The sequence below is a fragment of the Squalius cephalus genome, assembly GCF_949319135.1.
Source record: "Squalius cephalus genome assembly, chromosome: 10".
Classification (NCBI taxonomy): Eukaryota; Metazoa; Chordata; class Actinopteri; order Cypriniformes; family Leuciscidae; genus Squalius; species Squalius cephalus.
This window is the reverse complement of record NC_137131.1, coordinates 17,218,356-17,243,781: the sequence shown is the minus strand read 5'-3', so window position 1 is coordinate 17,243,781 and position 25,426 is coordinate 17,218,356. Positions and strand designations below refer to the sequence as shown.

General features: G+C 37.8%; 1 protein-coding gene across 4 annotated transcripts in view; it reads left to right on the top strand.

Annotated features, from left to right (window-relative positions):
* The window catches only part of lpp (LIM domain containing preferred translocation partner in lipoma), a 207,188-nt gene that overhangs the window by 173,940 nt on the left and 7,822 nt on the right, over window positions 1-25,426 (top strand). For all 4 annotated transcript variants that reach the window (XM_079882835.1, XM_079882833.1, XM_079882834.1 and 1 more), the window contains one exon: window positions 10,133-10,302. In XM_079882835.1, coding sequence (XP_079738961.1) covers window positions 10,133-10,302 — 170 coding nt within the window. The remainder of the gene's footprint in view (window positions 1-10,132; window positions 10,303-25,426) is intronic.

The window sequence follows — 25,426 nt, the reverse complement described above, 5'->3', positions numbered from 1 at the left end:
TTTTATATGTAGTACCCCATTCCATGTATATTTGACTGTGTAGTACCTGTATATACAGGTATAGAATATATTTACTACATATACATTTCTTAAATAACCCATTTTTTAATTTTAAAGGCAGTGCAAATAAATTACAATATAAATACAAACCTGCAACGATCATTTTTTGTCAACAAAAACTAAATGTTTACTCATAATGAGATTACTGAGTCCCGAGTTCAAATCCTGGGTTATTAGACAAGCGATCACATTCTGTTTGTGATTGTATTGATCTGGTTAACTTTACCCTGCAATGAACACAAACTCCATCCCCCTCCATGTTTGCCCTCTAGCAGTTGAGCGGCTCTTGAACAAACAGGTAGAAGTGGATCATGTTAATACTGCAGATGTGTGAACACTTTCACTGTATGTTTAATAAGCTGGCCTGACCATGTCAGAACAGTTTTTTTTCTTTTTCTTTTTAATATATGTAATTCTGTATACTTCTATTGTACAGTATATGAATTTGATTGACTTGAAAAGCCCTAGTGCTTCCTATGTTCATTCTGTTCCATCAGCTCTAATGTCGACTGGGAGGTCTACACTAACTCTTCGCCTCCTTGAGAGGTGCGACCTGATGCTTGTTAACTCACCGAGTCCTCTGAAGATAACTAGCCTGGTTAACGTCAGACCTCTTCTCATTGAGACGTGGTCTGGGAACCACATGTTCATTTTCTCGTATTTGAGGCGTGGTTTACGAATGCCCAGAGCCGTTTATTGGGCGCTATGAATGTCTATCAAATGCGCCTGCACGTAGCTCATAGCCAATCGTTTCAATTATACAAGATGACGTATGTAGAGCGACAGAAATTCGACGAGGAAGAAGACATAGACGTCGTCATCGTCTTGCTGCTCCCTCCCCGTTCTTTGATTGGTTCCCTTTTTGAGGGGAAAATCTGGTCCATGGTGTCCAGGCTGCCTAGCAGCGTGAATAAAATCGCACTGCGCACAAGGCAGCATGGGGAAACCCAGGCTAGAAGATAACATAAATATCATGAAAATCTTTGAATGGCTGGTGACGACATAGTCCATGTATTCACCTCCTATGAATCTGCAATATTCAGATTAGCAGATAGCAGCATGATGTTTTCAATAGTTGTTTCTAAACATTATTCTCTCAAAAATACAAACATGTACATACATGTTGCTCACTTATTATGGTAGCCCTGTTTGTGCTGAATAGAGTGTAATGGCACCTTTGCCATTAATATGTTTATAAGCAACTGAAAACAGCACAAATGTCAGGGCATGTCAAAACATCTCAAGGAGCCCAAAAACACCTTAGACCCCAGAGGGTTAAAGCATTTGTTCATTCAATTTGTTCAAAATGCATAAACAATTCTCCTTTTTGTGTTCCACGAAAGAAAGTCATATCAATGTACTGGACGCTGTTTTCCATGCAGTTACAATGAACGGGGACTGGAGAATTAGATTTTCAAAAAGGGAACTTAAAACTACCATTAAAGCATCGTTAATAACAGTGGTTCTCACCCTTTTTGACTTGAAAAGATTTTGCTCAACAGAAAATTTGAAGGCACCCCCATGAAGACTAAAATATTTCTTCTGTTATGATGACAAAGCTGTTTTTAAAAAAAAATATTTACTGTGAGAGTTGATATAAAATTAACTAAGCATAAATAATTTTTGTTATTTGTAGATGTTTTAAGAATGATTTGTTCTACGATAAAAACTATTTAGGGAAGGGAAAAAAATACATTTTAATTTAGATTAGAGATAGATTATTGAAGTATATTTATAATGGTTTGTTAATTTGGTTGAAAACCACTGCCATACTATCTAAATGGGCTATGTGATATATACCAATATACAGGTATTGATATCAATATGAACAGGGCTTGACATTAACTTTTATTTACTCACCAGCCACTGTGGCTAGTGGTTTTCAAAAGTTACTAGCCACTCAACATTTTCACTGGCCACAATTTTCAATACCATGGGGAAAAACTGCCATATAGATATTCTTTTTAATATTATCTCATAATTTGGCAGCAGGAATATTAGGCTGCTGTCACTTTAAGGCCTTTAAGGATCCATTATATTGTTACACATGCATTTTCTTTCTCAACTCTGTTTACGTTCACTTAAAACATAACTGACAATTTACTTGAATATACACCAAATATTTTTCATAAATTCATCTGTTTGTTTCACAGAAGAAAAAGTTTGGTTTGGAACAACATGAGGTTGAGGAAATCATGACAGCATTTTTATTTTTAGGTGAACTATTCTTTTAAATAATTAAATTGGGTCCTGAATATATAGTTAGATCCTTGTCTGGATTCTGCATATTTTTTCTTCCATGCACACATGAGTATTGGCTGCTGTTTCTTTCTTGCCTTTTTTATTCTTGTATGGCGTGTTTATGTTTCAGCTCTTCAAGACCAAGGACACACTGCTTTCTAGTCTCACATCAGAGTGTGGTGTGCCACTTAAAACAGTCTCTCCTTTCTCTCTTTCTCTCTCTCCTCTCCCGGCTCCTACCTCAGATGGTCAGGGAGGGCCTGTTTTCCGCGATGGTTCATGTGAGGTCATATCATCTAACACGAACCTTCATTGTCGGAGAGTGCGGGTCGGCGATTGTGCCTCGTTGAGACAGCTCCACTGAGGCTTGCAAGATTGTCTGCGTTGCAGGCCTAGTTTAAGGACCTGGAGGGCTTACTATGAATCATGTTGCTAGATTTCATTCGTGGGTGAGCGTTTGACCCCAAGAAAGAATGTTTTGTGCCACACAAACATGCAGTCCAACACATTCACTCACCTCCACGCTCTAACTCTCTTCTTTATTTCGTTTTCTCTCGTTTTTTTTTTTTTTTCTGTTCACTCGGCCAGTTTACACTCTGGCACCTGTCCATGTCACAGTTCCCACCTACTTCCAGGACGTGTAACCCATACGTTTCCCCCACACCCTCTCTGTCATCTGCACGCTGCCCTGCAGGCCTGACACACTGAGAGGTAATGCATTGTGGCATGTTTCCCCCCGCTCCAGAGTCACATCCCATTCTGCCTCATCATCGTTTGCTGATATGGGAATGAGATTACAGGGGGTTATGGGTAAGGGGCATTGAGAGATTGAAGCACATTGATGACACCCATTCCTTTTGTCATTTGGAGTAAAACCAGCCGTACAACTACGTAGAAGGCCTTTGGAATGAATGCACACAGAAAAGACAGGAGGAGTGAATAGGGAAAACACAAGAAGAAGACAGAAATTTCAAAACAATACAAATAAGTGGAAATTTGAAGCTTTTAGTGCCATTGTTGAAAACCTTTTAGCGCTAAGTGTCCATAATAAAGAAAACAAAAAATCTTTTAAAAGTCTAGTCCAAAAACAAATGTGTGTTAAGAAATATTGCATTTATGTTGGCATTTGGACAAATGTTTTTTTATTTATTTATTTTTTTTAATTAAAAAGCAGTTTTTTAAAATAATAATAATAATAATGCAAGATTATGTTAAAGTACTTAGGTTTTCTTTTCAAGTATTTCATTCTTTAAATTTTTTCTTCATTATGGTATCAGGACTGTTGCCCCCTAAAAAAATTAATTATTCTTAGAACAGAAGTTATGCTCATCTTGGAAGAGGTGTATTAAACTCATTGGGTCTCATTCATGAAACACGAGCAGAACGATTTTTTTGTGTAATTCGTGTGTAAAGTGGTTCTGGCGTAAATTTTCGGATTCATTAAAATGTTCGTATTTTCCAAATGTTAGTTGGTACAAAAGAAATCTACACCTGCTCCCAGCCACGCGTAAATAGTGCGTTTAACATCCGAACGTTTTGCTCATTAATAAGGCTGCATTTTAATTCACCTTAATCGGGTACATATTTACACAGCATTTGGAAAAAATATTATATATAGTAATTACATACGGTTTTTCTTTTTACTTTTATTATGAAAGCCAGTAATAGCATCTGCAAACAGAACACAAGTCCGCAAGTCACAAGTGTTGCAGTCAAGCTTCATGTCGAACCATTTTCTTTTCACTTCTGGGACTGTTCGATTAACAGATGAAACTCCATTAACTGCATCTATGCTGCCAAGCTTCCTTTTTTTTAGGACCTGATCATACCTGTCAACACTCCGTTTTTCCCGGGTTTCTCCCGTTTTTTTAGCCCCATCTCCCGGACCCCTCCCAGTTTGTTATTTCTCCCGGGAAACTCCCGTAATTTGCATGGCCCAAACTCCTTTATGAATAATCGGACCAATATGTTTGTCTAATGTTGACCAGTTGCCAGATCTTGTATTAAAGCGGCGAACGGTCAGCGCACAAATTTCCCGGATTTTGAAAACCAAATGTTGACAGGTATGGACCTGATACGCCACTATGTGCGCTTGAAAATAAAATGTGTAACTTCTGATAATAAAACTTCAATTTCTGCATCTGGGAAATTTCTCTTTTTCATTCGCTTTTGAGAAGACATGTTGAAATCCTTCGTTTGGTGTCATAATATGATGCCCATATATAGTTGTCAGTCGGATTTAATTGGCGGGATTTATGGTAATTGAGAATGAGCGTGCACGCGCGTCCCATTTACGACTGATTGGAATTCATTAACACACACACACACATTTCACTATCACATCTGACGTTTACGAAGTATTTGTGAATCAGGAGAAGAGTTTTCGGGAAGGTCTCTTTACGCGCAAATCACTCACATATTTACTCGTATATTTACGAATGTTTCATGAATGAGACCCATTGCATGTGTGAATTTGACTGTTTTTTGAATAAATGAATGGATAGAACAAAAAAATTGCATCACATTGACCCCATTAGCGTTTGTTTGCAATCTAATATATAAACATTTTGCATGACTTTGTATCTTTTTCGTTCTTTGCACACAGAGCCTGTCACAACAGATTTATTTTTTTCTTCCCCAGCTTTTGTGTGGGGTGGGTGGGGGGAACAAAGCGTGTGTTTGGTAACATTGCTCTGTAATAAATTTGTGAATTAGAGCAGCATAATTTGCTGGAGCGGAATTTGCTGTTGAAACAGATGTTTTTTTTAAATCATTTCATTTTTTTCACTCCAGCTGCAGGAATGTGTTGTTTACTATTGTTCCTAAAAAACGAGATGAATTCCATCTGTGGGAATCTGTGTTGCATTACTATTTCTGTCTAATAACGCTCTGTTGTTTACACCGCAAAATATTCTTTCTGAAGAAACAAAGTTCTTGCAAGCCCAGAATATGTGTTGTGGATCTGTTGTGTTTATTTGTTTACATGCGTGTTGTTGCGATGCGCTTTGTCTCCCAGTACTGAGAAGGCTGTGTTTCCTCCTTAAAGAATCACACCTTCTTTTCTAAGCGAGTCAGGAAAGTTTGGCCTTCCACAAAAAAAGTTCTTTGCGTTCCCTCTTTACACGCATGATCTTTGATTTCCGGCAATGTAAGATCAAAATTGCTGCTCGCGCTCGCGCCGCCTTTCATGCACCTCTCTTGCATCGCAGCGTGAAAAAACAAAGAGCGGCGAGACGGAGATGTGCAGGAAATCTTAGCAGGCCTGCCACTCAAAACATCCACCATCGCCAAACAACAGCATCAGCCTGCCACCACAAATACATTAGAAATCAATTATTTATGGAACGGAGTCAAGAACTCTTTAATCTTCTCCTTTTATCCAATTAAAATGCCTAACCGCTTTAAGCCTTTCACAAAGCTTGTGAGCAACACACTCGGCCTCTTTCTTCTTCCTTCATTCCATCCTTATTATTTCTCTTTTTTTTTCTGAGGTTGCATATAAGAAAGAATAGAGGCTTCATAGGGATGGTGAAAACAGAAGAGAAAGTGTAAAGTGTAAATGAACTCTACCACTCCTACCCCTTCTGGTTACAAAGGAACTATTTGAAGTTTTAATATGAAGACTCGCCTTCCATTCCCAGAGCAAGGGACACAGGGGAGCGAAGGCTCTTTCATGAGCCCTCTCTGCCCAGTGTTTTTTTTTTTTTTTCTCAAAAGCAATTGAGCTTGATAGAGATGTACAAATGGTGCTTTTATTAAGAATCGGGTTGTGAGCAGCTGACAGTAAAAATGTGGTCATTTATAAACTGAAAAATAAACTTTTCTATTAAGCTCAGTCTGAAAGTGACGGATTCACCAGAGATGTTTGCGGCTACAAATGAGTCAAAGAACAATTAGGCCCCAGATTTACAGAGACAGTTGTAACTCGCTGATCTACTGCCTGCAGATATTAGGCTTCACATAATATATTTGTGTGTGACTTCAGACTGTTTGTGTGTCTGTAGAGATTTCTTTAGAGCTTCTGATGTAATTTATGTGGGTCCTCTAACTGTATTCCCTACTGACTCCAATATTGAGAGAAACGTGACTTATAGCCTGTGGAAAACGGACGACTGATAAATAACAATGACCAAATTCACCTACAGACAAGTGTTACTGAAGGATCTGTCTGTGATCACGTCACGTCCTAGACTACTGTATTAAAGCCAAAGCCTTCTTTTAATTTAGGGTCCAATTCTCACTATTAACTAGTTAGTTTAGCATGCGTATTACTACTATATTGGCTGATGTATAAAGCACATACTAATGCCTTATTCTGCATGACCATATTCTACATCCCTAATCCAACCCAATTCCTAAACGTAACAAACTACATTACTAATGACTAATAAGTAGTAATAAGGAGTCTATTGAGGCAAAAGTCGTAGTTAATAGTGAGAATTGGACCCTAATCTAAAGTGTGACCAAACAATTCTCTAATAATTCACACACACACGCATGCACACCCTTCTTCAGACGCCAGTTTTTTAAAGCGCTAACTAATCTTACAGTATGTTGCTGATTAATGTTAACCGTGATAATTGTAAACTCTGTAATTTGTGATAAAGTGTATAGTCTGTTGACTATAACATAACTGATGGTTATTTGTCAGCATATTTAAGCTTGTGGTGACAAATATTCAGGTCATTTAACTTCATTAGATCTAAGCTTAGTTTTCAACTTAATTATGACAAAGTTATGTATCTGTAAAAGTGTATCTTTTATTTAAGATATAGGGTATAAGGATAGTTAGTACACTACTTAGGTAATTGTTTTGAGTGTTATGTTTGAACTGGTCCTTCACCTGACAAAAGTGACCTTAAATGCTCTAAAGGCATTTGAGGATCTCTCTGTACATCCTGAGAGTCCAAGGCATTCCCACTCCATAGGGAAAGAGGATTTCCGAACGGTTTCCTCCACTCAGGCTCTGAGGGTGACCTGCACTCATCCCTTGGCTGTATTTCCCACTCTCACGTTCTCTCTTCTCTTTTTCTGTGCTTGTCTCTCTCACACACTGGTTTGGCTCACAGGGGCCTGTGATCCAGTGCCACTCTTGTTTCAGCCCATCTGAAGTGATTACCTCTGCCTGGGATTCCTCCCACCCCCACAGGTCCCCTGGGGAGCTGCGGCAGGCAGACGGCTCCACTTTATTTCCTCCGCCTGCTCTGTGCTGTTCCTTAGCAGAACCCTGCTGCAGGTACAGCTCAGCGGGATGGAGAGGGAATTATCTAGAGATCAGCGTCAGTGAAGTAGCTCACATTAGTTTTAGTGACAGTTCAACATGGAGCACACAACATAGGGCTAAGTGGTAATTATTTATCAACATGACATTCATTTATTATGCTGCTGTTTCATAGACAGATGTGACAATTCATGGAAACCTTGTGTCGGATCATTTCACAGTGCCTTTAATTAAAGTAATGGTCTGTATAGCTATCTACAGAATCAACCATAAAGCACTTTTGTCTTCACACACTTTTTTAAATGATAAAAAACAAGAATAATAATCTTAAAACAAGATACACTACCGTTCAAATGTTTGGGGTTGGTACGATTTTTTTTTAAATGTTAAAAATGCACAGCAAAACTCATGTATTTGATTTAAAATAGTAGTATTGTGTAATAATATTACACTTTAAAATAACGGTTTTCTATTTTAATATGTTCAGCATCATTACTCCAGTCTTCAGTGTCACATGATCCTTCCGAAATCATTCTAATGTGCTGCTTTGGTGCTCGAGAAATATTTCTTATTATTATCAGTTGCAAACAGTTGTGTTGCTTAATATTTTTGCACAGTGCTACATTATTTTCAGGATTTGTTTTAATGAATAGAAAGAAGATTTATTTGAAATATAATTTTTTGTAACATGTCAGTCAATTTTGATCAAGTTAATGCATTCATGAGAAACAAAAATACTGAAAAAATCATACTGACCGCAAACGTTTGAATGCTAGTGTACATTTACTTGGAACGCAAAATAGCTTAATATCAAGGTCAAGGCTTGACTAGGTCTGACTTGTTTTAGAGAATATACTTTTTTCCCCATGTTTACAGTAGTAAGAATATTTCAAAATGTATTCTCTTAATCTCACAGTTTTGATTCTTAATTTATCTTATTTAATAATGTTTAGATTTTTTTTTACTAGAAAACAAGATAAAAGTACTGATTTTTTGCAATGCATCGATCGAACTGAACAGATATCCGTGTTAATCCACACACACGAGGAGAATTATCTACGATTAAAACTTTGTTGAGAAGAGGTGCTCATATTCAGCTCAGCTTTGATATCTAATCTGAAGAGCGGAAAAGTTCAGTCTGTTTTGTTGATGCCGCCGACAGCTTCAGCAGTGAAAATGGGAGCGTGTCTGATATTTCTCCTCCTCGCTGCTTCGCCTTTTGTCTGTGACAAGCTTGAACTCTGGCTCTCATTGCAGTCAGAAAGTGTATCATTTCTAAAAACAGGCTTAAATGAAGCACAAAAGAAAGAGAAAAGAAAAATGAGGAACTACAGAACTAAAGTTAAGTAAATTAATTCATAATATCTCACATTCTCTTTTTTTGAGATCGTATCTGTCCTCAGATGTGTAAAAAGGAAAACACCACAAGATATGGCTCTAAAGCGCATTATTTCCTGATACTGCTAATTAAACTGCTAGCGTCATTAATTGGTTTGAAGATATCTTTGCATTGAGTTGGAGACATCTTAAGCTCAATTAAAGATAGCTTCAACTCAATTACAGATATCCAAATGCCGTGTCACACAATATGCAATCAGGATCTTTTTTGGGTGCAATGGCAGATGCCCTATAACACAAAGATTGTGCTCTTTCCTCTTCCAAAGTTTCGTTTTATCATTAAAAGATTGTGTGTGTGTGTCAATGTGCCAATGTGTTGTTTAATCTTATTCTCATTCCAGTGGGGATATTATATGTGGCTATTAGGGGAAGATTGGTCTGAAGAGAGATGCGATGGATTTTATTAGTGTTTAAATTGAATATGAGATATCCCTGCTCTTTACGCATCTGACATTGTCTGAGTGATAAGTTTCATCTGTTTTAGCATGTTGTGATGGGCGAGTTGACAGATGGTGGGTGGTATTTGCGCAAGCGGTGATGCATTGATCTCCATTCTCTTCGCAAAGAGAAAAAAAATCAGCTCAGTCTCTATTAAGTGACTGACCTTATTAAGCGCCTTAGATTTCTACAATTGTAGGGCAACCGATCACTTTGCCCTTTTTAAAAAGGGAAAAAAAATCCAAACACTTTAAAGGGGTAAATTCCCTGGAGATGGTATCAACCTAACTTTAGAAATGCTCCTCATATTCTGTTTCTTTTGACATTGAGTCTTTTTTTTATCCGTAAGACGTGCAATTACTCAGTAGAGTAGATTATGTTATCATTGGTTGTACCACAAAGAAGAGTCTGCTTGAAAGAGGCGACAGACACACTGTTTATTCGAGATTATCTCTGAACCTGAAAGCTGAAGTGTTAGTCTGCTTTAGAGTTGAAACATCTGATCTGATTTAAAAAAATTAAACAAAAAATTGACACATAAACCTTGTGGTTTGGAGGTGAATAATCCGTATCTTCACTTGAAATAGCTATTCTTAATTAAAATGTTTTTTGTTTTTTTTTAATGAAAGTGGCAAATGATGCTGTTTACACTATATGTATATTATCCTTTTTTTTTTTTTTTATCTCTCACCATGTTGTTGTTTTTTTATTTAGTTTAGTTTATATAATTTGCCATCAGCATCCATACAATAATTCCACTGCTGTATTTTGCAGGTCGGTGTGCGTGCTGTGGGGAGAATGTGGTCGGTGAAGGGACGGGTTGTACCGCCATGGACCAGGTCTTCCACGTGCACTGCTTCATCTGCATGACCTGTGGTTCCAAGCTCAGAGGGAAGCCCTTTTATGCCGTGGAAAAGAAGGCTTACTGCGAACCCTGCTATATCGTGAGTGTGACCTGCTGAACACTCTTTATGCACACACTGGGTCTCGTACACTAATAGTACCAAGTACTACGTTTTTTAAGTCACGCAAAATATCTACTAGGTGCACAACTGGTGCATACGTACGTCATTTTTACTGTAATTTCTTTCTAATGTTGATGAATGTTTGTGTGAGTTTTATTTGGCTTTTTGAGATAGGTCTGACTGCAGAACCGCAGAACCATACATCATAACAGTGTGAGGACGACAGCGCCAGCCTAACAGTCTGATGCCGGAACCGCATACCATACATATCCACCTTACATATACCATACCTAAACCTACCCATCTCCACCCCCTGACCCCTAAACCCACCCCTAAACCTACCCATCTCCACCCCCTGACCCCTAAACCCACCCCTAAACCTACCCATCTCCACCCCCTGATCCCTAAACCCACCCCTAAACCTACCCATCTCCACCCCCTGATCCCTAAACCCACCCCTAAACCTACCCATCTCCACCCCCTGACCCCTAAACCCACCCCTGATCCCTAAACCCACCCCTGATCCCTAAACCCACCCCCTAAACCATCTCCAACCCCTGACCCCTAAACCTACCCATCTCCACCCCCTGACCCCTAAACCGACCCCTAAACCTACCCATCTCCACCCCCTGACCCACCCCTAAACCCACCCCTAAACCCACCCCTAAACCTACCCATCTCCACCCCCTGATCCCTAAACCTACCCATCTCCACCCCTTGGATGCTTTTACCCCGCCCACTTCCGGCATCAGACTGTTAGGCTGGCGCTGTCATCCTCACACTGCTATGACGTATGGTTCTGCGGTTCTGCAGTTGGTTAATATTGGGCTTTTTGGCTGTATTAGGTAGGATGGTGCAGATTTGACAGACAAGTTTTTTTTTTTCATCTGAAACATGACCCGGGCAGGATTCGAACCTGGGTTTCTTGTTGCACAACTGTTCCATATTGTGCAAAGAACTACCCTCTTTGCCACAGCTCTGAAATAAATATTATACTGTATGTATGTATATGTATACACCACCATTCAAAAGTTTGGCGTTGGTAAGATTTATATATATATATATATAAAAAAAAAAAAACATCTCTTCTGCTCACCAAGGCTGAATCTATTTGATCAAAAAGAAATATTAAGAAAGATATTAAGAAATTTTCTTACAATTTTTAAAAATGTTTTATATATATTCACCTGCCATTACTTCAGTCTTCAGTGTCATTTTATCCTTCAATAACCATGCTGCTGATTTGGTGTTTAAATAACATTTCTTATTATTATCAGTATTGAAAACAGTTGTGCTGCTTAATATTTTTGTGGAAACAATGATAGTTATATATATTTTTTAGGATACTTTAATGAATAGAAAGTGCAAAAGAACAGCATGTATTTGATTTATTTGAATTTTACTGACCCTAAACGTTTAAAAAAGGTTGTGTGCATGAACGTAAAATAGTAAATAATAATAAATATATAAATACACTGACACATTGCAACCTCAGCTGTTGATCATACTGTCTATTTATTCGTCGCTCTGCACATTTCTACACACATATCTAAGAGGAAATACTTCAGCGGCAGTAGTTTGCATGCTCTTTGAAGCTTTAGCTTCCTTGTCTTCATATGAAGCTAGCTTCAGCTCTCATTAGCTCCATGTTCTGAGGACTTGTCTAAGATCTGCCAGGAGCATCTGGCTCTGTGTAAAACCTGGATTTAGGTTCTTTCAGAAATGTTACCCAAACCGTTGCTCTTTTCATAATCATTCACCTATTCCTGTCACACTGCTCATTCTTCCCTGATGAGCTGCTTCACACTTGTTAGCTCGGTAGTCAAATCCATAAGAGGCTGAAAGATTAGACAAACAATCGCCTCGCATGCAAAGGACCAAGCGTCACGTTCAACTTCATCTCATACATCTGATAAGCATTTACACGGGCAAATCACACTTGAGATGTAACACGAGTATTAAAATCACATTAAACTGCCAGATAGGATTACTTTCCTTTGTAGATTGGAAAGCAAATCAGGGCCTCCTTTTTCTCCCTCCACCGTCCACCTTCCCTTTTTTTTTTTTTTTTGCTGAAATATCTGTTGAAAATTCTCTTGTTTCTTCAGGCGAACAGTAAGAGAAACAGAAATTAGTGACAGTTACAGTAATGCATGAAAATTTGCATTTCTCATTGAACTAGAGGTTAGGAGTTTCTCATACAAAACTCGCAAACTTTCTGGGCATGTTTTCCCACATCTGAGAGTTGTGCAACATCTGTGCTGGTAGACATTGAAAGTTTTGAGAGCCATATTTTGCTTGTCATTATTACAAAACACTTCTTTTTTTTTTTTAAGTTTTGCAATGCAGATTTTTGAACTATGTGTGGGGAAACGAAAAGGGATCACAAAATACATAAAAGTACATAAAAGTAGTAGAGTATTATTAAATTCATTTAGTTAGCAGTTCTGAGTTGAGATCTGTAATGGATGGACTAAGTTGGCCATTAGCATTCCCATTCTAATTTTGTACACAGCTAATTTTACAATGGCCACCATTGGAGAAAGATGCATTTTAGAACAGATGGTGTAGTTGTAGCCAGATTTTGACTCATTCGTTGGGTCCAGAAAGATCCACAAACACATTTTAAATACCATCACAAAGTGCTAAAGACTGTGATGTCACGAACTCTTTCACACCTTTATGACAGCCACATATTTGGAAGACCTGTCAATCAAATTAGTTCACACTCAGCCACCAATAACCTGGTCTGACCTTTCTCAACCATGGCTCTTTATATGTAAGAGAGCAGGCTCTGTAAAACAAATGATATATTGTTATAAAAGGATTCTTTATTTGATTGTGGTGTTTATATAGATAGGATGGACCATATACTGACCCACTTCTAACTTGACAAAAGCAAAAGTGCAGAAAAGTCCATTTCTGTTTGATCAGTCTTTACTGTAAGTATAACATTTTGAAACCCTGAGTCGGTAAGCACTAAAAATAAGTATTAGTCCAACTCACAAAGAAACCAGGCCATTCCTCAAACTGCCTTTTATTTCATCATTGTTTCCCGTTTGTACTCGTGTTATTTCCATTTCCACTGGCACGTGTAGCCTATTTACAATTCTGTTATGGCCACAGTGTTTCCCTATTTCCCTTTTAAGAAACCACTGTATTACTAAGCCAGCACTTTCTTAAGTGTTCTTCTCTTTTATACAGACAATGCAAATTTAAAAAAAAGCCAGAATATTGTTAATATTGGTCAGATTTGTTTACCAAATGAAATGGTCTAAATCCAACTATATTCAAATGGACTTTAATTATGATTATTTTTTAAGTGTTTTAAACACTTGCACTACATTTCAATAAAAAAATAATACAAAAAAATGTTAAAATAAATTGGAGATATGCTTCAATGGCATGGCGGGCCAAATTAAAGGTCATCACACGGGCCTTGGTTTAGGCATCTCTGGTCTAAACAGATGCTTGACAATTTTTCTGATGACTGATGAGTACTGAATACACTTCACGACAAATGCAGTTGCCAAAGTATCATGTATATTGATTTATTAGACGGCTCTCTGAAATACTTGATTCAGATTGGCCATTTGCACCATTCAGCTGTCAAATACTTCTTAATAATGACTGTTGACCAGGGCAATACATGGTATGACTGACCGCACAATTTTTATTATTAACCTAATATTTCATATTCCATGTCCATGAATTAATTTAATTGGAAGTAGCCATGTAATCAATGGGTTACTGTACAGCAGTTGATCATTCTCTCAAAATAAACCCTTACTGGTTGATCGGGACCCCAACACAAAGCTTCAGTCTGACTGTACGTTATCCCTTACAGATATCAAATATGCCAATCCATAAATCTAACATGTAACGTTTTATCTCACACTGGCTTTATGTCAGGCATTTCAACAGATGTTATGTTTTTTCATATTTTGGCTGGTGAAATTTATTTTGACTATATGACTGCCTATGTTGCATCATAGGTAGTTGATACTGTAGGAAACGCCAAATTCTCCACATTTTAACCACTAGTGCTAACACTGAGGTTTCACTGACTTTCTTGGTTGCCCACTGCTCAAGAATGGATCAGAGAAATTTCCAGGACTGTCACCAAAGCCAAAACCACCTTTACCACTCCGACAGCTTTTCAGTAAACCCTTACTAAATCATCTACACTTACCGCTGCAACTGGGGCACGGTGCCAGCTTGGAGTTCAATACAGGGCACAGTTTCACAGCATCATCACTGAATATTCAGGGGAGCACAGGCAAATTGGAAATAATAAATCTTTAATAATACATTTCAACACCATAGCAGCTGCTGTTTTTTAGTTCTAGATATTAAAGGGATAGTTCGTCAAAATATGCAAACCTCTTTCAAATCTGTATGCATTTTTCCCCCTGTGGAACACAGAAGGAGATATTTTGAAGAATGTTGAGGTCCAAATGCAACCTTTATTAAATTGACATTTTTCAAAATCTCTTTTTTTCTCCCACAGAAAAAAGAAATGTAATTGTATTATGCCATAAGGGTGTGTCTCTGACAGAATTTTCATTTTTGGGGTGAACTGTCTCTTTAAGGTCACTGGATGACTGATGCCTGACTGTGTTCTCTCCCTGTTCTTCAAGCCACAATGCAATGTACTGAGAGAGACACTGAGTTCATTCATATATTTGATTCACTTGCTCTGTTCAGATGAACTTCAAAATGATAGGAAATGGGCAGCAAAGCAATAGTTAACCTTTGTTCCAAAGAACAGCATCAGACTATTATGTCTGTCTGTGTACTTCTTCAACAGATGAATCAGTTGAAGTATCGGTGACTCAGGCCATCTCTTGAATCACCCCACTACACTGATCAGCTTTCAGAATGATTGTACTTGCTTCCTCTGGAAGTTTTCCAACTTGGATCCATGCGCTAAAGAGAGCCGGGATAATTTAAGAACTTTATTTATGCATTTCATCAGCATAAATGTTCTTCTGGCACAAGATCAAAAGGATGGAAGAAATCTGAATTTCTTAATGAAAGTAATTTCTTCTTCTTTTCTCCTCATCCTCAGGGTCATACGCCTCTGTGCGATTAGAGAATGAGCATGAGACTTTGGTCTCTATAGAGACATGGCAGTCCCCCAGTGAGCTGGGGGAAAACTTCAAATGAGGCCAGCGAGTCAGTCTAGGAATCTTTTAAGATAGGAAGAATGCACATTGTACATTATTTATCAGTTTATTTATCTGCAGAGACAGGATCATAGCATTCATATTTTCATTGTTCTTATATAAACATCTCATTTACTGCTCTGTTTGCCACTAGGGAGCAGGATGGGGGAAAAAACACCTGTTATGTATCTAATGTCATTTACTTTCTCCCAAAGATAAGAGCCTAAATGTATTGAAATCTTCTTTTCGTCCTTTTTTGAAACTAGTCACGTCTTGCTAAACATCTGCATTTTCTTCTATAAATACCTTTGATGTATGACTGTCAGTGTGTGTTTAAAGTGTTTTAAATACAATTTTCATTTGAACGTGTTGGATCCCGAGTTAAAATTATAATTGATCATAATGCTCATTGCTTCATTACAGGATTTCAGCTCTTCATCGTAGCCTTTAAAATTTAGATTCATCTTGACTTCAAAAGTCATCTTGACATCAAAAGATATCTTAACAGCATTCAGCAAACTCATTTCAATCCTTAATTTAAGAGGAGCAAATGTCACCACGTGTTCTGTATGAAATCTATTGCATTTCATTTATAATTATAAAATTATAAATATGTGCATTTATTATGTCAAGTTCCACTTATGGTTGACTTTTGGTATCTGTCTTTGTTGCAGCTACAATTTGTACAGTTATTAATCAAGCATTGGTGATGGTAGTATAACTATTTGCATGTAGGAAGCAAATATGTAAATTTCAAGCTTAAGTGGTGAACAGTATTTTTCAGTTTTGTTTAGTTTGGGAATAAAGGCTATCACACAGTGACATCCAGTAATCTTTCTCTATAGCTTCAAACAGGAAATACGAAGCCACTTGTTCAAATCTCTAGTTTTGCATATTCTTTGGAACAGCACTGATAGCGTTAGCATGTTTCCACCTCTAGGCAATAGACAACACAGAACTTTTGAACAGTGCAACTAGATATCATTCATTCCTTTCAGTAATAGACAAGAAGGCTGCCTGCTGGAGATTCTCTGTTATCTGTCATCTGCTTCCTGCTCTCCTGTCGTCTTATCACTCATGTGCTCTCAGCATCACAACTGACCCACAAAGCACAGTGGCAATAATCAGCCTTTGTGCTCTGGCTTTCCCTGACTACACCCATCACTGACTTATCATTGCTGGTTTGAATGTGGTGCAATACAGATAAATTTATTCACAGCTCAATTAATCCCCTTTTTGCATGAAGTGGTCTCTAATCCTGTTAATGTAACATCAGTGGCTTGTCTGTTGTTTTCACTTCTTACCCTGATGTGTTGTAAAGCAGCAGCTGTGGCATACATCTGGTACCCGCTCTCGGACCTTTTTCGTTTTCAAACACCTAATGTAATCAAGGCTGCACATGCTCACTGAGTCTCTTACACATACTCTACAATCACTCAGTGTTATCTTGCACAGAACTGATTTCATGCACAGTCAAAAGCACATTATTCACAGTTAGATCACTAATGTTTGCCCTGTATTTACAGTAATATTTTTAGTCAATTCATGCAACAACAACAAAAAATCTAAGTTTAAAGACACTTTCACAATTGTTCTGCAATGAAATGCAGAGCCACCGAATAATTTTCCTAGTCCTTTGTTAATTTAGTCTGTGGGGTTTTGACAGGGATTTTGAGTAGAAAGTTCAGCGCTTGAGGCTTCTCCGTGGAGCTGTGTGATTAGCAGTGTTAGAGACAAATGTTCCTGAAAACTGCTATGGCGTAAAACACCAGAAGGAAAAAGGCACTACTTTGGAGAGAACAGAAGTGTTTCTCTGACGAATGGGAGAGTTGGTTTCTTGGTGTGGGCTGAGTGTTGTGTTTGTATGCAAATAGACATAAAATAGACCTCTCTCAGTGTAAAGCTAGTTAACTTGTGCAGCACCAGCAGAATGTAGGAGGTAAATAGAGTTCAATTCAAAAGAGATGTTTGTGTATTTAAGAATTTCATTTACTTTAAAGTTCTTTGTGGTGGTTTCATATAGTTTTGAAAAACTAAGAAGTTTCAGTTTAATGGCAATAAAAGCGCCAACTTTTGTAAATATCAAGTAAAAATATAGCATTTCCTTACACCTTGAAGGCATGCCAATGTACACATCTTAATCATTTTCAATAATGATGTGAAAGTGTATGTGAAATATACACTAATTATAAACACTAATAATGTAATTAGATTTTTAAATGTTTTTGAAATAAGCCTCAAGGCTGCATTTATTTGATAAAAAAACTGTCAAAATAGTAATATATTAAATTATTGTAATATTACAATTTAAAATAACTGACGGCAAAGCTGATTTTTCAGCAGCCATTACTCCAGTCTTCAGTGTCACATGATATTTCAGAAATAATTATAATATGCTGATTTGGAGCTAAAAAACATTTCTTATTAGTATACATTTTGAAAACAGTTGTGCTGCTTAATATTTTTGTTGAAACTGTGATAATCAATTTTTCCAGGATTATTTGATGAATTGAAAGTTCAAAAGAATATAGTATTTATTTGAAATAGAAATCTTTGGTACTGTTTTTATTTGATTACTTGTATTAAATTCTGAATATAATTTTTTTTGGGGGGGAAACACACTACATGGAAACTTGAACTAGTGGGTGTCACATTTTCTGTTTCTGTTGGTCGTTTCAGGTGCCTTGGATTGCAGTGATGTAAAACATGACATCATGCCACATTGCAAAAGTCTGCTGCTGCATATTCTAAAACAGAACGGGCCCACGGATAACCAATTTGCATAATTTCTTTAGTGTTTCGGGTGCTAAAGCAAGGCCTAGCTAGTGTGCAAATATACACTTCTATCAGTGGGCAGAATCCATTCTCTAAATTCCTCTTTAAGAACTTTTGTAATGGTGACACAGGTCATACCTTCCCATGGTTTATGAACAGCTGAGGCTAAATGTATGTGTCCTCTCTCTGAGTGAGTTTGTAGGATGATGCACATTATCATAAATTAAGAGCTTTGTACAGAGAGCTCTAGTGGGGGAAGTGCAGCTTGTGGCTCTTTCCCCCAGTGCAAGATCAGCTTTGACATGTGTTTACTCCTCTACATAAATATTTAGAAACACACAGAAATTCTTTCTGGCTCAAATCTTTTGCTCAACTCTTTGGCCAAGTCCCCCATGGGCCAGTGTCTATGTCACAAACTGATATCCATTTTTTTCGGTTCAGCCCAATTCCTTATTTTGGCCGGCCAGCTTCTGTTTTGGACTGATCCACTGTTTCAAGCACCAATGGGGTAGTAAATAGTCAGGCTACAACTGAATTTATGGAGCAGTGACTACCTACAATTGAAAGTGAACTGCCATGAGAGGTTAAGTATAGAGTAAGTCTCAGTCTAATATGAGGGGAGAAATATGGTTTTTAAAAAAAACTTTATTCAATTTTTAAAAGAACATATTTGCCTTTGCAGTAGAAAGGCAAAAGAACAATGAAATCGGTGATACCTGACTAGAGAAAAAGGGCCGTTATTAAAAAGGTAGAAAAACTTTAACACCCATAATGCATTGGGCATGTTGCCGTCCAAGGCCACTCCCAGTCTTCTCCTATTGGATAGGCTTGACCAGATTCAAATACCGCATTGGGTGAGTAGGAAATACTTTTTAGTAAACTAACTTATATTCACAAAGGTGTCAACTTTTATTGTTCCAGGATGCAAGAATTCAAAGAGTAAATGTTTAACGGAAAGTAGTTATTTTTAGTTTCCAGTGAAGGATCTAGAGCATTGTAGGCAGTTAGCCTGGCTAACGTCAGACCTCTTCTCATTGAGACGTGGTCTGGGAACCACATGTTCATTTTCTCGTATTTGAAGCGTGGTTTACGAATGCCCAGAGCCGTTTATTGGGCGCTACGAATGTCTATCAAATGCGCCTGCACATAGCTCATAGCCAATCGTTTCAATTATACCAGATGACGTATGTAGAGCGACAGAAATTTGACGAGGAAGAAGACAAAATAAACTTGCGTTCTAAACTACTTAGAACACTATCTAAGGCTGCATCGAAAGGTAACTTCACATCTGCTGCCATGTTGGATCTATAGATATAAACAAACTGCTTCGGTGTGTCGCATAGACGGCGTCATCGCCTTGCTTCTCCCTCCCCGTTCTGTGATTGGTTCCCTTTTTGAGGGGAAAATCTGGTCCATGGTGTCCAGGCTGCCTAGCAGCATGAATAAAATCGCACTGCGCACAAGGCAGCATGGGGAAACCCAGGCTAGTAGGCAGTGGGAAATGGCTGCAAAATATCCTAAATATGGAGAGAACACTGCTATGGAAAATCTGAAAAATGTCTGTGTTTTTAGTCTCCATTTCAAACTGGATGACTATAAACTCAATGTTTTAGGCCAAGCTGAGGTGCAAAAAAGGAAAAATGTCAAAAGTCCACTGGATGACGCAAAATGCTTTTGCTGACAAATAAATGGGAATTTCTTGTTCCAGGTAACACGGAGAACGAGTAAACATTGTTCATTTACATACAGACACTGTAACAATACAGAGCAAAAATCTAAAAAAACAAAACAAAAAAAAAAAAAGTTTTTTTTGTGAAAAGTCTCTTATCACCAAGGCATCAATGTGAGTAATATTTTAAATATTATTACAATTAATTACATTTTTATGTTTACAACTGAACTTTTGGAGCTGTGACTACCTTCAATTGAGAATGAACCATGCACTGTGAGAAGTTATAAAGTATGGAATTTCGGCTTAATTTGAGATTTGATCAGATTTGTCAAATTAAGGTTTAAGAAGATCACTCTTGACCTTATTCACTCAACTAATCCTTAACCATGATGTTAAATACACAACAATATTTTCACAGCCAATAAATTAGTTCTTAATCCAGGATCAGTGGAGGAAATGGCCTCCCTGCTGAGCAACAAGAGGTAAATGCCATTATGTTCCATGTAAGTTGCACACTGCTGATCAGCTCAACAAGACTAATGACTGAGACTGCTTTCATTTGCCAGATAGGCCTTTTTTTTTTTTTTTTTAAGCAAGTGAACTGCGGGGCTGAATGGCATTGAGGTTAATTATGTTAGCAAGGTGCTGTTTGTGGCACCCTGCAGATCTCTTCCCTGTCGAAACTGCTCTCTTCCTGCCAGGCTTCTCGTGTTACTACTGTCAGAACACTTAATTGCCTGGAGCACTTAATTAATTGGAGATCATAATTTCTGGTAACCGGTCGTGTTTAACGTGTTCCCCCTTCCCCATCTTTCCTCTTGGACTTTTACTGCATGATTATTCAGATCCATACAACTTGTTGGATGTAGGCTGGTTTAGATAAATGGCCAGGTCCCTATGGCCTGCTTCATTACTGCCTGATTTACTGCACACTCTCTCAGAAAATATGGGGAGAAATGCAATCACCATTATGAGATTGCGCATTCTAGAGAGTTTGATTTTATTATTTGGGTCAGTGACAAATATGAGTGCCCACAAGACAGGAAAATCTTTTAAAAATGTATATTACAAATATTATGAAGTATTCATTTATAAATATTATTTAACCCTCTGGTGCTCTTCGTTTTTATTTTTATTTTACATTTGTTTGTTTTTTGTTTTCTCCATCGGAATGGTACGAAACTTGGTAAAGGTTTTAGCACTTGCTACGTGAACACAAAAAAAATGGACATGGACATGAACATGGAAATCTATCTAGTGGATACTTTTGGTACTGCGCCCAAACAAAATCTTACTGAAAGCTCATTTTTTGAGATACCAAGCTCAAATTTGGAACACAACTTATTTTGTTTTGTGACTTAGATTGTCTTGCAGTTTTAGAGTAAAACGTGATTTTGAAAATATTAAAAAATATTTTAAAAAATCATTTTTCATAACAATAAATGTAAAATTTTCACTTTTTAAAACGTTTTTCACTTCAGCAAGTGTCTTCTTTGAAAAGAGATCAAACTTAAGTCTGTGCTCTAAAGCAGGGGTCCCCAACCCCCGGGCCGCAGACCGGTACCGGTCCGTGGGACATTTGGTACCGGGCCGCACAGAAAGAATAAATAACTTACCGTATTTTCCGGACTATAAGTCAACAAAAGCCGGCATCAGTCTAAAATGCACCATGAAGAAGAAAACACATATATAGCCAATGTCGCACTGGACTATAAGTCGCATTTATTTAGAGATTTATTTCACACAAAAAACAAACAAAAAAACAATGTTACAGATGGGACAGTTCTCCGTTACGGATGTGAGCGCTCTGAGAGCGGCACTAAAAGACTGCTTTAAAACTTTCACAGAGACCTCAAACAGAAAGCACAAAGCCTTTCTTTAAAGTGAATTTCGTTTTGTATTAATTGTATCTTAATTTTAATCAATGTTTCATCAACCAATTGTCTGGATTTAATAAGTAAAATCCGTATAGCCTAATCCGTATGAAATGTGCATTTCTCTCTGGCGCGTTCACTACTGTGAAGATCGCGAGTCAGCATCGTCAACTTCATCTTTCCAGCCGACACTGACAGAAAAAAAAAAAAAACTGGTTTATTAGTAAACAATTAAAATGTCTCCTGCTATATTTTACATATTCATAATCATTAATTTTGCCGGTTCGTTGTAACAGCTTTTAGGTGCTTTATTGGCAGCGCCACCCTTACATATTAGGCTACATGAACCGAAAACATGGACATTTTTTTTCTTTTTGGGGGCATTTTGTTTGTGTTCAGGCTTTCTCAGTTGTCTTTAGGCGTGATGTTACGAGGACGCTGCTAATAAAGTTGCGAGTAGGCCTACACATTGAATTCACGTTTATTGTTATATTTAAAAAAATACCCCAGTTTTTATGCCGGTCGTATCATTTTATTTTGTTGTATTTATCCGCCACACCTTAAAGGCCGGTCCGTGAAAATATTGTCTGATATTAAACCGGTCCGTGGCGCAAAAAAGGTTGGGGACCGCTGCTCTAAAGCATTCAAGATTTACGAGTTGGAAATTAAGTTGGAAATTTAATTTTCAGGTCTAAGCTCAAAAAGTGAATAAATGGATTATAAATACAGCGTAGATATAATTTAATACCATAAAATCCCCTAAAAATACAAAATGTTAAATAAAAAACATTATCGAACTAAAATATAGTACATTCATTTCATTGAAATAAAATAAAAAAGTTTGGACTAATTTACCTTATTGACCTTGAGACACACACACACAGTGGTCCTAGCATAAGTTTAGTGGTCCTAAGTATGAGAACCTGCAATTTTCCAACAAAGAGACCTGTATGCTAATGTAATGGAGTACATGCTGTATTATGGAACCACAATGTCCAAGTTCCAGGCTGTGCCGAGACATTTTCCCAGGGTGGCCCAATAAGGGTTCATTTTTCCGTGTGCAGCGGAAGCTTCTGGTAACGGATGTCCTCTGTTCCATGATACTCACATCCCGTTGGCCAGACTGTGCCACAGTGCAAATTTTCACCCACTCGGCTGCGCCAACAGCCATGTCTGTCATTGCTTTGGAGGAAGGTGATGACACACTAGAGTTTGAAAACAAAGCAACAATTACACGTGCTTACAATGAAGTATAAACATGGTTTATTGACCACAAGCTTCAGCCACGTCAATTTTTAGCAGAATCACAAGAACAGAATTAATGTCTGAGCTTTCTTTTATACCCTGACTCCCTTGTGTGATTGCAAGTGACATTGCTTCCTACCTTGCCTTCAGCCCAAGCTGATAGATGTAAAGTGTAGGGAACAGGCAGCAACTCACACCAACACCTTTCTGGAACAGCCCTCACACCGGCATGGCTGCCGTACATCTTGAAAGAGTTAGCGTTGCCCACGCTCTGCTATCACACTGAAGTACAGAGGGTGATGAAGACAGGTGAATACACCCTGCTTGTTTTCCTTGATGTTGGAAGTACAGCAGCAAATCATGCGTTCGAGGCTTTCTGCTGAAATATTCATATCTGTCTCCATTAGCATTAGCAAGCTACTAATTGAGTTCTGTGTATTCAGACATGATTAACTGGCTGGCATTCCTCAAAGGAGAGACCCAATTAGATAGCACTTGCATGAATTGCCTTGCGACTTCCCTCTTCGCGCTGTTGTCCCTGTTTGTGTGTGTGTTGTGTGTATCTTTTGAGCTGGTTACAGCACTTGATGTTCATTACTTGCATGGTTCTCTTGTAATATAGGGTGTAACCAGGCAGAAAATATGACCGTTTGAAGCCTGTTTGGTAGCTTCTTTCTTTCAGTCAAACTTGCATCACTTCTTTTAAGAGAGGAAAATATGTAACCTCAACCTGATGGTGTGATACTTCAAGTGCTGCCTGCTGCATTTTGGCTCTGTTGTAAGATAGATCTTGAGCCATGTGTCCAGAGCGGTCAAATTCTTCTTCCGAGCTGACGTTAAGTCAGGCGGACACCATGAGGAAAGTTTCTGAAGACAAAGCAGGGGAGTTCATGGTCAATGTCACAATACTCTTTTCTTTTCTTTTTCTTTTCAGAACTATTAACTTGTTCAAAAATACATATGAAACCAACATGAGTACAAGCATATTTCTAAGAACTTGTCATGTGTGTTTTAGACTGTGCAGTAAAATTATTAAAAGTGCTTCAAGGATATTGACTCTGCATCAGAATCTTTTACTTATATTTACTCTGATAAATGGATTTGCAAGTATAAGATTATATAAGATCAAATAAGATTGATTTTTAAATGAATTCCACACAAAATGATCTTTAAGAAATGCTGAGATATTCTACAGTTCCAGTGAAACCTTCTGAGGTAACTGCCATAGTGAAGGCAGTACAATAATGTCTCTGAAATGTAATGGCGGGGTGATGTCTTGGGAAAAGACGTTAAGAGTTCTTGGCTCAGTGCCTCTGCATTCATATCCAATCCCCTGTAGCTCTCTTTCCTTTAACTCTCTTTATTTAAGTAGCTCAAAAGATAGTTTCCCTGAGCGCCTCGCAGTCCCAGGGATCCAAAGCAGAAGTTTGGTTCTAGTCTGGTTTTCAGTCCGCTCAATGTTAAGGACCTTCTGTCGACCCATTACCATTTATCAAGACCAGTTAATGCTAGAATTAGGAATGTGAGTTCTTTAGTCAAACATTCATCGATTCAGAGCATCCAACTGACCTTTGACCTCTCAGCTAAAGTCAGAAATGTCTTGGTTTTCTTTTTTTTTCTGATGATCTTGATCCTCACAATCCTCTGAGTGATTTAGATTGGTCTGTATATCATCAGATTGTAGAGAGGTGCTCTAATGTGAAGTTGTCATATGTACATAAATATGTAATTGTGGTGCTGACAGACATTAAAAAACTTTTATGTGAAATACTTATATATTTATGATGACTCGGGGCATTGCTCAAGAATTAAGTTTAAAAGCTCTTTTTGGTTTTAAAACTATTTAGATTTCAGAAGCTATTTAGATGATGTTTATAAGGTAAATGCAGTTGGCAGGGTGACATTGAAGGGTATACAGGTGTTTTAATATTCTGTGCAAAACAAATCCATGTCACCAAGCTAACTGAGAATCATGTAAAATTAATAAAGCCTCCTATCAAAGACGACATCCAGTAACTTCAGAGTGTTTTGCTTAAATTCACATTGAGCGCTGTGAATTGGCAGTTGATAGTTACAGTATACACAGACCTCATGTGATTTACCTTCATAAATATCAGTTTTAGTTCCTTATAATTCCCCTTCTTTCATTCAATCCTGACAGTTTGGTTTCTGATTTATTTAGACCAGTCTGTAAATGAGTATCAACATTTGTGAAGGCTGATTGTGTCACTTTTTAGTCATTCTTATGGACTGAAGGTCCAATGATGTACAGACATAAACTCTACACTCCACACTGTTGTCCAGCACTATGAAAAGTTGTCCTGCTACAGAATTGTGTGTGTTGTGTTTGCACCCACAAAAAGAAGAGT